Source organism: Capsicum annuum, chromosome 11 (genome assembly GCF_002878395.1).
Source record: "Capsicum annuum cultivar UCD-10X-F1 chromosome 11, UCD10Xv1.1, whole genome shotgun sequence".
Classification (NCBI taxonomy): Eukaryota; Viridiplantae; Streptophyta; class Magnoliopsida; order Solanales; family Solanaceae; genus Capsicum; species Capsicum annuum.
The window spans coordinates 49,706,100-49,718,840 of NC_061121.1; the positions used below are offsets into that span (position 1 = coordinate 49,706,100).

General features: G+C 34.2%; 2 protein-coding genes and 1 pseudogene across 3 annotated transcripts; 1 reads left to right on the forward strand and 2 right to left on the reverse strand.

The window, feature by feature from the left end:
• The first annotated feature begins 1,103 nt into the window (after positions 1 to 1,103).
• Positions 1,104 to 1,475, forward strand: LOC107846526. The gene has a single exon (XM_016690891.1). It carries the CDS (start codon positions 1,104 to 1,106, stop codon positions 1,473 to 1,475), a length of 372 nt encoding a protein of 123 aa, XP_016546377.1.
• Positions 1,476 to 6,581: 5,106 nt separating this feature from the next.
• Positions 6,582 to 9,628, reverse strand: LOC124885299 (beta-adaptin-like protein C). Of its 2 annotated transcripts, XR_007047294.1 has the most exons (3): positions 9,030 to 9,628; positions 7,583 to 7,674; positions 6,582 to 7,020 (listed from the first exon to the last, which is right to left on the reverse strand). XR_007047294.1 is itself a non-coding variant. In XM_047399650.1 (2 exons), exons 1-2 carry the CDS (start codon positions 9,501 to 9,503, stop codon positions 7,660 to 7,662), a joined length of 489 nt encoding a protein of 162 aa, XP_047255606.1. In that variant the 5' UTR covers positions 9,504 to 9,628; the 3' UTR covers positions 6,582 to 7,659. The 2 variants fall into 2 exon arrangements, 1 of the variants encoding a protein (XP_047255606.1); XM_047399650.1 differs by having other exon boundaries at positions 6,582 to 7,674.
• A 97-nt stretch (positions 9,629 to 9,725) lies between these two features.
• On the reverse strand, positions 9,726 to 10,748 carry LOC107846525 (annotated as a pseudogene).
• Positions 10,749 to 12,741: the final 1,993 nt, after the last annotated feature.

Sequence of the window (12,741 nt, forward strand, 5' to 3'; positions counted from 1 at the left end):
TTCTGCATTTAAGATTGGAAGGATTTTCTTTGTTCCTCCTAGATCTGGTGAGCTATACTACCTTAGATTGTTATTGAATGTTATTAAAGGTCCAACATGTTATAAGGATCTTAAGTTTATCAACAATCACGATCACACCACTTTTAGAGATACATGTTAGGCACTTGGCTTATTGGATGATGATAAAGAATATGTGGATGCCATAAAGGAGGCAAGTAATTGTGGTATGCCATCGTATCTTAGGAAGTTATTTTCTATGTTGTTGTTATCAAATTCGATGTTATGACTAAAAATTGTTTGGCAAGAAACATGACAATTATTGGCAGATGATATTCTTCATGAAGAAAGAAGATTATTGAATGATCTAGGTACGAATATAATTCTTATATCTTCACGTTATGATAATATCTTATATAATTTTGGTATGCATGTGATAATGATAAATGAATTATTCAATCTTAGGATATTGAAAATATATATTTTCAAAGAGGAGATAAATTGTCTTTATAGTGATAAACAAATGTTGAAAACTTGAATAATTAAAGTGATTATATTTGTTCATCAATTGTAGTTCAATCAGAAATGGCTGAAATTCATTTTGATATATTTTTTCCCATCGAGTTTAGATCTTTATATTACTACATAAAATGGGGTTGTAGAGAACGTTTCCTCAAAATCTACTAGCCAAAGTTGAAAAATAATATTCTAAGAGATCCCTAAAACAAAGAACCTAAATATAATTCTATCGTTGTCACTAAATTAGATAATGATTATTTTATGTAATCATGTAACTTTTATTTTTACGTTATAGCAATTGAGATGATGTTTATTTGTGTTCTTTCAGATGCACATCTATGCGATGATGAATTAAAAAATCATTGTTTACAGAAGTTGGAAATTTTTTGAAAGGTTGCGGAAGAAGTTTTCAAGATTTTCCAACAATGCCAAGTCCTCTTTACAACGAGGAAGAATTTAACCATAGCAACAAATTAATTCATGATAAATTACGGTATAATAGACGTTCTTTGTTAGATGAACATCAACATCTGTTGCGGAATTTGACAAATGAACAAAAATTTATTTATCAAAAAATTATGATAGTAATGGATGAAGATAGAGGTGGATTGTTCTTCTTATATGGTTATGGAGGAACTAGCAAGACATTTATTTGGAGGACTTTATCTTCTGGCATACAATCTAGAGGAGATATTGTGTTAACTATTGCATCAAGTGGGATTGCATCTCTTTTGTTATCAGGAGGTCAAACTTCTCATTCAAGATTTGCAATTTATCTCAATCCAACCGAAGATGCCACTTGCAATATAAAGCAAGGGAGTCCCCTAGCAAAATTGATCATCAAGACAAAGTTGATTATCTGGGATGAGGCACCAATGATGCATAGCTACTATTTTGAAGCTGTTGATCAAACTTTTAGAGATATTCTTAGATTTGAAGCCACTTCCAATTTGGATTGACCATTTGGAGGTAAAACAGTTGTTTTAGGTGGTGACTTTAGAAAAATTTTGCCTGTCATTACAAAAAGGTACTTGACAAGATATTGTTAATGTTACTTTAAACTCTTCTTATTTGTGGCCCCACTATGAAGTTTTGAAATTTACAAGGAATATGAGATTGTAGGGAAATCAGTTAGAGCCACATTTAGAAGAGTTTAAAAGAGTTTTCAGATTGGATTTTTGCAATTGGTGATAGAAAAATTGGAAGTTCTCTTGATGGAATTGAAAAGGTCTGATTGCCTGATGATATTCTCATATACAATTGTGATAATCCAATATCTGCAATTGTTGAAGCACTTATCCTGATTTTCACAGTCATTCTAATGACATAAACTACCTCTAGGAAAGAGCAATTCTTGCTCTAACTCTCGATATGGTGGATTCTGTCAATGAATATATGGTTTCACTCAATCACAATCCCGACAATACCTACTTAAGTTCTGATATAATTTATATGTCTGATCATGCTTTTACAGGTTTATACCAAGTGCATACACTGGAATTTCTGAATAGTATTAAATGTTCAGGAATTCAAAATCACTCTATTACTCTTAAGGTAGGTATTCTTGTGATGTTATTGAGAAATATATATCAGTTATGAGATTATATAATAGAACAAGATTGGTCATCACAAGACTTGGAAATCGAGTTATTGAAGCCAAGGTTTTATCAGGTAATGTGGCTGGAGAAAAATGTTTATCCCAAGAATAATGTTGACACTATCTGATGCGAGAATACCTTTTAAGTTTCAACAATGACAATTTCTAGTCATTTTGTCTTTTGCAATAACGATCAATAAAAGTCAAGGCCAGTCATTATCTTATGTGGGATTATTTTTAAAGAAACCAGTGTTTACACATGGACAGTTGTATGTTGTGCTTTCACATGTGACAAGTAGGAAAGGGCTAAATATTTTAGTTTATGATGATGATGGAAAAAATAACAAATGAAGCTAGAAATGTAGTGTACATTAAAGTATTTTGTAATTTGATTTGAAACGTTATTTTAAGCTTTGAAGATTTAGGTGTTGTTATCATGAATGGTTTAAATTTAGTGAACATGTTCATGATTTAGCTGTAGAACCATATATATATTTAATTAGATAATTTCATTGGTATATCAAGTGCGATTTATAAATGTTATACTTGTGATACACATATGTTTTATCTTCTTCTTTTCTGAGATTAGACAGGATATATATGACTGATTGCTCACCAAGAAAAGTATGTGAGGGAAGAACAAAGGAGGTTGCAAGAGGTTATGATGGATCATATTGTGATACACAACAAACTGGCAAAGAGGAGAAGTCTCCAGTCCCTTATATTTTAATACATTATAAACTGCCCAGTTAGTTTGGAATACTAACTGAGCTTTGGGAGCTTCCTATCATGTTTGATAAGTTTCTCTCATTTTGTTTAAATTCTTCTGTGAGTATGTTGAATAAGATCGTCATATTTTCATAACTCTTTTTATAAATTGACTATTGCATCTTAGATTTGTCTCCCGTTTTGGCCTCTCCTTCAAAAGAACTTTAGTGAAACTATGCATAAACTTTCTGGGCTGCACCATGCATATGGATTGCACTATTTTCCTGATTCCATGTTTTTGTTTGTAGGAGGAGGCATCAGCTATCAGAAGCGCAAGCCACTCGTGGTACAAGACAATGATCCCAGATTCTGACTATACAGAGTTCGACAACTTCTTAAAGTTGCTCATAGTTTCTCATTAAAGATACTTCTATTTATGAGACTAGAGAGTATTTTGTTTACTTTTTGTTTAGTCTGTTCTTTTTCTCTACTTTGGTGGTCCAAGACATGAAAGATATTGAGCGGGAAGAAAACTATGGGCTCTTTGCTTGGCTTTCCCCTGCTGACAATTTGAGTTTTCATTTTAGCTGGAGTATTACTTTACGTGGTATGGAATCAAGAATTTTTATTGAGTAGTTTCTTTTTGACGGTTTCTAATATTGCATGTGTGATTTATATTTCTGTGCTGCAGATACATATAATAACTGTTTGACCATAAAAAATACAGCTTATATTTGTTGTACTGGATAGGTACATGATTAATTATTGTTTATGGGATGGTTTCCATCAGTATTGGTGAGTTTTTGTTGCTTCAATAATTCAAGGTTGTGTCGAACTGATTGAATGATTTTATAGTTTTGAGCCTTTGATTATAATTTTTTATTGTTGTCATGGCTACATAAAGACATTTTGGAAACATTCTCTTTACCTCTGAGGTAGTGATACTTTTTTGTTTTCACTCTATGCCTTTGATTATTTGATATTGTTGTTTTTGTACCCACAAAGGTATGAAACAACCTCTTTACTATGAGATCGGGGGTAAGATTTGTGTACACACTATAACCCATCCACTTTGTGGGTTATATTGGACGTGTTCTTTTTACCAACATAGGCATATCAAACTTCTTTTCGAAATAGGAATTGGTATGGCTATGGTTATGGGTTTTTTTCGGCCAAATGAAAGTTATATCCTAAATAAAGCATCACTAAAGAATTTTCTTTCTGGTTTGGAATCTAAACTCTTAAGTTGCTTTTGCAGTAGTTGTGTTTATCAAAGTATGAAATTGTTGATATGAATATAAAAGTATAGACTACCCTAATAAAGTTGTGCCACCAAAACAAAGAATTAAAGGTTTTCAATATAGACCTCAAGTTGTTTCTATATCCTCTGCTAAGTTGGAGTCTGTAAAGTTCAAACCAAAGAAAAGTGTGAAGCTTCTAAGATTCACAGATGCTACAAATATAATGTGGTATAATTTATTTCTTGAGTACTATCTACCTGGTTTTTTTCTAGTTGATATTTGGATAGGAGGAAATGTCTTGTGCTATTTGTCTTTCCAATATTTGTACAATAATACTTTGTATACTCAGGCACTACTACATAAAATATGTAAATATCTTCATAAGGGAACCTAGCAACGGAAAAGCCATCCTTGCACTTTCTTCTTTGGCAAGGGAAATAAAGAAAATGAACAAAATAGCAATTATCCGATGCGTATGGAGGCAAGGATAGGGTAATGTTGTTTTTGGGGTCCTAACTCCAAATGTCTCTGAAAAGGATAATACTATAAGTATGGTTTAAATTTTCAACTCTTGACTATTCTTCTCTTAGATTGTTGACATTCTCTTGGACCGCTGCTTGCAGCCAGATTTATTTTACTTCAATGTTCTTCCCTTTGCTGAGGATGTTCGGGAGTTTTAGTTTCCTTCTTTCAGCAATCTTCCTTCATCAATGCAGCCAAATGGAAAGTAGCAAGAGGCGACAGATAAATTGGTTTAGATGTTATATCTTGCGCTACTTAGAAAACAAGAAGTGTTGCCTCCTAACTTTACACCTAATCCTGTTTTAGAGGTATGGTGTCATGATAGTTGCAGAGTATTGTTGAGTTTTCCTTTTAGCTGGAGTATTACTTTACGTGGTATGGAATCAAGGATTTTTATTAAGTAGTTTCTTTTTGATGGTTTCTAATATTGCACGTGTGATATATATTTCTCTGTTGCAGATAAATATAATAACTGCTGCAGATACATATACCAAACTTTTTTTCAAATTAGGAATTGGTATGGCTGTGGTTGTGGGTTTTTTCGACCAAATGAAAGTTATATCCGAAACAAAGTATCACTAAAGAATTTGCTTTCTGGTTTGGAATCTATGCTTTTGCAGTAGTTGTGTTTATCAAAGTATGAATTTTTTATATGAATCTAAAAGAATAGAAGACCCTAATAAAGTCGTGCCACCAGAATAGAGAATTAAAGGTTTTTAGCATGGACTTTAAGTTGTTCATATATATCCTTTGCTGAGTTGTAGGCTCCAAATCTCAAACCAAAGAAAAGTCAGAATCTTCTAGGATTCACAGATGCTACAAATATAATGCGGTATAATTTGTTTCTTGAGTACTATCCGCACAGTTTTTTTTCTAGTTGATAGTTGGACAGGAGGGAATGTCTTGTGCTATTTTTCTTTCCAATCTTCGTACAATAATACTTTGTTTACTCAGGCATTACTAACTGAAAGATGTAAATATCTTCATAGGCAAACCTGGCAACAAAAAAGCCATCCTTGCACTTTCTGCTTTGGCAAGGGCAATGAAGGAAATGAACAAAGTAGCAATTGTCCGATGCGTATGGAGGAAAGGACAGGATAATGTTATTGTTGGGGTCCTAACTCCAAATATCTCTGACAAGGATAATACTGTAAGTCTGGTTTAAATTTTTAACTCTTGATTATTCTTCTCTTTGATTGTTGACAATCTCTTGGATCGGTGCTTGTAGCCTGAGTCATTTTACTTTAATGTTCTTCCCTTTGCTGAGGATTTTCAAGAGTTTCAGTTTCCTTCTTTCAGCAATCTGCCTTCATCAATGCAGACAAATGAAAAGCAATAAGAGGCGGCAGATAAATTGGTTCAGATGTTGTATCTTACACCACCTGGAAAATAAGAAGTGTTGCCTCCTGACTTTACACCTAATCCTGTTTTAGAGGTATGGCATCATGATAGTTGTAAAATACTGTTGAGTTTTCCTTTTAGCTGTAGTATTAGTTTACATGGTATGGAATCAAGGATTTTTATTGAGTAGTTTTTTTTTTATGGTTTCTAATGTCAAGAAATGGACCTTGGGCCTAACTCAACCTCAAAAGCTAGCTCAAGAGGGGAGGATTACTCAAGTCCATATAAGCAAACCACTAGTCCATTACCCAACCAATGTGGGACTTTTTACCCACTCTAACATCCCCCCTCACGCCTAGGCCCAACTGGCACTAGCGCATGGACCGAGAGCCCAAAATGGGGATCAACCTAATATTTAGATGGGATAGAGGACTCAATCAATAAAGTATGAGTGACATCTAAAAGATGACGATTTTTATGCTTAGCGACCCCGTTTTGTTGTGGTGTATATGGACAAGAGCATTGTGAGACAATTCCTTTGTCAAGCAAAAATTTTTTGAATTCATTTAACATATATTCTTCACCCGAATCAGATCTTAATAATTTGATACAAGTAGAAAATTGAGTCTCAATGTAAGCCAAAAATATCCTGAACATGGAAAATACTTCAGATTTGGTACGAAGAAAATACACCCACGTAAATCAACTATAATCATCTATGAATGTCACAAAGTACTTGAACTGAGCATAAGAAACAATAGGTGAAATACCCCAAACATCACTATGAACAACATCAAAACACTTTGTAGCACGACTACCCAAATTAGGAAAAGGAAGAATTTTACTTTTGCCTAATTTACAAGTAGAAAAATCAAATGAAGCAGGGGAAAATTGATTTTTACTTCCTAATAAGCCAGAATTTGATAAATGAGACAACACAATAGAATTTGGATATCGTAGACGCTGAAGACAAAACTCAGTCTTATTAGCTGTAGAAGTACAAACAAAAGATATAACAGGAGGAACGGAAAATTGTATAGGAAACAATCTTCCAACTTTAGGCCCCTTCGCGATTATCGTCCCCGACACCTGATCCTGCACAAGACAACCATTACTAGAAAAATTTACATCACAATTGTCACCAACCAATTGTCCAACTGAAATAAGACTAGTTGAGAGTTTTGGTGAAATATAAACATTCTTGAAAGTTGGAGCAATGTCCCTAACCTTGTAATGGGTAAATTACTACCATTAGCAACCTGTATTTATGATGAACCTTGATACTTAAGCACATTTTTTAGCATGCTTGTTGTGTTGGTCATATGATTGGAAGCACCAGAATCAACTATCCAAAAATTAGATTTAACATCAATACCTTGTAATCCCAATGTTGAAAAGGCTTATACGATCATTTGTTGTACCATTTTAGGAGTAAGAACTTGTCCTGAAGGTCCTAAAGATGAGTTCTCAAGAGTGGAACCATTTATTGATGCATGAAAATAATTTACCTTATGATTCTGAGGGCGTGTGGGACACTCTTTGATAATGTGTCCTTGTTGTTTACAATAATTACAGAACTTCTTGCCATAATTTCTAGTAATATGGCCATATTCCTTGCAATTGTAGCATTGAGTTCTATTCATATCCCTACTCATACCTTTACCTTGGGCAGCAAATGCAACAGCGACATCATTTCCTCTTCTGAAAGCATTTTATGTGACATAACGCTGCTCTTCATAAAGCAATTCCCTAAAACAAACATCCAGAGAGGGAGACGGGTCATGATTCATCAAGTTAGAGCAAACACTCTCAAACTGAGAGCGTAACTTCATAAAAAATTGATCTCGCTTGCTTTGCTCATAAACTTGCTAAATTACAGAGAGAGATTCAGAAGGTATTTTGGCATAAACAATATCTGTAAATTCATCCCAAAGTTCTGAAATACAGAATAATAATCCTGAATAGAAAGACCTCCTTGAGAGTAATTAGCAATTTCATACTCTAAGTGAAAGAATCGGTCACTATTATCTTGGTTGTAAACCTTTTGTAAATAATCCCACATGGCCTTAGCTATCTTGTTAGGCCTGAGATTAGAAATAATAAGAGGGTCAATTGACCCTAAAAGCCATGTCATCACCCGAGCATCTTTAATCTTCCATTCACCTAACTTTGTAGGATCAGTAGGAGCAGGATCGGCTCCATCTATATAGCCCCATAGTTCTTTTCCGGTGACAACTGAAACTAAAACTCCCATGACGAAAAATTCTTTTGAGTGAAACAAACATTGAATGATTCAAACTGATATGAACTCATAATTATGAAAACTATAAACATTAACTCAAAAAGAACAACCAAAATGACCAAGATCAAAGTCCTAGGTGTTAATTGTCGAGGAACAATCAACGAAAACTAAAATTTTCAAAATAAATTTTGAAAGAAACCACAAATGAACTCTATGAAACAAGACAGCTAAGAGAATGCTCTGATACCATGTCAAGAAATGGACCTTGGGCCTAACTCAACCTCAAAAGATAGCTCAAGAGAGGAGAATTACTCAAGTCCATATAAGCAAACCACTAGTCCATTCCCCAATCAATGTGGGACATTTTACCCACTCTAACATCTAAAATTGCATGTGTGATTTATATTTCTCTACTGCATATACATATAATAACTACTGTAGATACATATATCAAACTTCTTTTCAAATTAGGAATTGGTATGGCTGTGGTTGTGGATATTTTTGGCCAAATGAAAGTTATATCCTAAACATAGCATCACTAAAGAATTTGCTTTCTGGTTTGGAATCTGAACTCTTAAGTTTTTTTTTACAGTAGTTGTGTTTATCAAAGTATGAAATTTTTGATGTGATATAGTAAGGGATCCCCTCGCTGAGCTTCAGACGTTACTAGTTTTACTTTACAAACATTGCAAGTAGTTGAAAGACCTAATACGAGTAGTTGAACTTAGAGCGCTTGCAGATGTCCCAAGTAGTAATTGAGGAACTTGGAGTTGTCCACCGACAACAAGATATCATGTATTCTTATTAAACTAAATCCTGAATCCATCTATAGGAATTTCTCAAACATCATGCTGTAAAATACCTGTCCGTCTCTCTGCACCAGTTGGGCACTAATTTGTAAACCTTGCCCACTAGAGGCTAGCAATACGGCGGGTAAAGGAGGGTCAGCAGGGGTTGCATGCTGATCAGTTGACACAATAGCACAATTGCTATTATCCAAGCGAAGGTTAAGTAAATCAGGAAATGCAAGAGCTGCAGGTGTAGCTGGTTGCCTTGTTGCAGGATGCCGAGCATTAGCTGTACTAGCTGGTGATAACACATCATTTTCTGCTATAGGAGCAGGAGAATCAGGATAACCTTGTTCACCTGCATCGACATACTCTTCTTCCTCAATTTTATGAGTAGTTTTCACACGAGTGATAAATTCTTTTGGAGGCTTATTATAGACAAAGGATAAAGTGGCAATATTGGAAAAAAGTTCGTCCAGAAGAGTAGGATCAAGTTTACCCCCGTGAACTTGGCAAGTCAATTTAGCACCTAAAAGAAGCATATTCATATTCTTTGCCTAGTTCAGGGAACGTAAGATAATTTACTTTTATCTTAATCAATTCAAGTAGGACCCCTCAACCCTCTCTAATTTGATGGCACAACGGCTAATAGCTTGGACAACTTTTCTGACAAAGTCAACATCCACTTTCGTGGCATATTCCTTGAATGTAAGTAGCACCTGGTCTATGTTTCTGTTTGAAGCAAGTTTTATCATGATTTCTAACTTCTCCATTTTTCACATATATAGGATCATTATACTTGTAAAAGAATAGCTTGATTTTATGTGCAAGGATTGTCGGATGCTTTTGTACAATGAGGTTTGTGTTCCTTAAAGCAACATATTGAATTTCCGGTAAGGTTTGTGTTCCTTAAAGCAATGTATTGAATTTCAGGCTCTACTGAAAGCAATGTTACAAGAGGAGGAGCCATCTTCTTACAAAGGTTCCAAACTACATGAGTGCTGGTGATGAGTTCCATCTATTGGAGTATCATCTTGACAACTGAAAGCACAACAATGAAATTTCAAATTTGTAATCAACTGTTTTGTACTTGGAAAGGGCATCCAGTATAAATACGTGACCCCACTCAGTACATTTATTCAGAGCAGTTAGAAGCTTTGAAAGTGTATGGCTGGTGATCTTAGAGATGGATCTGCTACTACTCTCTTGCATTTCTGCAAGATCAGCAACAATATTTGCAACAAACATAGGATTATTGTCAGATATTAAGTCCTTGAGAGCATCCAAAAAACCCCCATCTTCTGCAAGCTTGTCATTTATGTCATAGATCTTAGCAAAACAGATAGCTATTGTCTTACGAACATAGGGATCATCATCCTTAAGGCAACATTGAAGGGGATCACATAAATACTCGGTGATTTTATCAACACGAATGCAACCCATAGTTCATACAACCAAATCACGAATTAAAGGATTTGGATCCTGTGAATCCTTTACAAATGTATTTACGACAAGTATAGCAAGATCAGGTTGACTTTTAGCATAATTGATAAGATACAAGTATACAAGATTCTTTAACTCCAAATTCTCTGTTTGCATGCAATTAACAACATCTGTAAAGAGTGAAGAAACATCTTTCCCAACTGTCATAGCAGCAATCACCTTTTTGACAACATCTTTTCTCTTGTCCTTGTACTGAGAATTGAGTTCTTCTTTCTTCGTAGTGGATAAATGAGCTTAGGGATTTCTCCTTTCTTCATAGTGGAGAAGTACTTTGAATCGTGACTGCTCATTTCTCTTTTGATGATCTGGATCGGATGGACGGTCGACGAAGCTGCTCAATGCACTCTTGGTTAGTCCAAGGAGTGGAATGCAACCTATGAGAAGCATAGCAGCTATGCCAAATTATTAAAAGTATGTATATTGGGAAACCTCCCCGATGATGGCAACATTGGGCAAATTATTAAGTTGAATTATGGACTTCACCAAGGATAATTTAAGATGAATTCAGTTTTTAGCGGTTCAATTCTTTCATCTTACGGTGTTAGTATAATTTCTTAGTCTATTAGTACTATTCAAGATGATACTAAGGTTAGTGTCAAGATTGTTACAATTATTTTTCTCCTTTTTTTCTCTTTACAATAATCCGCGCATCGCACGGGTAAGTATACTAGTTTTGTAAATCACACAAGCAACAGATTTGCAACGACTGTAGCAACAAATTTCAATTACTAAAAAATATATATATTTTTTATCATATAATAGCGACGGACTTTTTTGTTAGCAATCATGCAACATAAGTTTGATAAAATAATCAACGGCCGATGAATATTCTGTCGCTAATTTTGTTGCTACGCTGCAACATTTTTGGCAGGCAACTTTGGCGCCAAGTTTTAGCTACGAATTTAATATTTCGTCGCTAATTCATCGCTATGTTTTGCTGTTAATTTACTTTAGATTTTTTAGCGATAAAATAGCAATTTTGTAGCTAATCCGCCTTTAATTAGTGTCAAAAATTCGTTCATCGCTAGAATTCGTTGCTAAACGTTAGTTTTTTTGTAGTGATAATTCTCTCTAAATTGTATTTTTAGAGGCAACTAATGGTAAAAATTACATTTTAATACTCTTTGTTAATGCCCCTAAAGTCTAGAGCGACATTGGATGCAATATAATTATAATTAACTAATGCCGGTAAAAGCTTTAACACTCTATGTTAAAGTGCATATCTATTACTGCTAAAAGCCTTTATTGTTATAGTGAGAGGCCTATGATGGAATCAGACCAACCCAAATAAATCTTCCATTACCATTTAGCTAAGTGTGAGCCTTCATAGATTAACCTTAGGATCATCTGCTTTGTATTGTATAATGACAGCTTCTTCTTGCTGTTGTTTGCTCCCAAGTTCTTCTCTCGCTTTTCCCATTCTTTAGCTTTCCCCATATCACTGAGTAAAATCCAGATACAGTTATAACTGATCCCACCAAACTTCACCCAAACAATGAATGTTCAAGATGGTCAATGATTTTTCTAGTTCATTTACGTGCCAGTTAGATTTCCCTACTTTAAAAGTATAACTTTCGATTATGTTACTTGGACTCTCTAAAAACTGTTGTCGTGCTCATATCGAATCTTTCAAAAATGAACTACGATCTGAGAAGCATCCCCCGACATATTTAAAGAGTCCTAGCAACATAAGCTGTCGGGATTGAGAAAATATTAGATTGTCGTCTACTATCGATAAAATTTTTAACATTTTCTCATAAAATTTTCAATTTGCACTCAAAAAATTTTGAATCCGTCTTTAACTTTTTTTCATTAGAAAAAGACTCACAAAAAGGGAGTAAGAAAAGAAAGATGTGTGATTTACCTTCCAACATGAATAGTTTCACCCAGGAAAAAGCTAGCAGTCATTGCAAACACAATACAAAGTGGATGAAATATGACTACAAGGAGAGGTCCTCTTCTCTCCACACCCATGAGTTTATAACCCACTTGAAATACACTTCCAAATATGGCCTGCATTATTATAACGATCCAATTTTCTTTGAAACTTTTCATGTTAAAATTTGCTTCTCTATAATATCATTCTACCTATAACAACAATATCATTTGTTATTGCAATAAATATTTGCAAGAATCAGATTATATATAAAATAAAATACAAAAATGTTTATAGTCATGCACATAATGAATTTCAAGTATGAATATCTAGCATGTTTTTTTTTTTTTGTTGAAAAACTCTATTTGTTCTTAAATGGAAAAAATATTTTTAAATGATGTCCAACA

What these genes read in the sequence shown, in the direction of transcription:
- LOC107846526 (XM_016690891.1), top strand. Translation starts at nt 1,104, where the DNA reads ATGGATGAAGATAGAGGTGGATTGTTCTTCTTATATGGTTATGGAGGA.
- LOC124885299 (XM_047399650.1), bottom strand. Translation starts at nt 9,503, where the DNA reads ATGAATATGCTTCTTTTAGGTGCTAAATTGACTTGCCAAGTTCACGGG.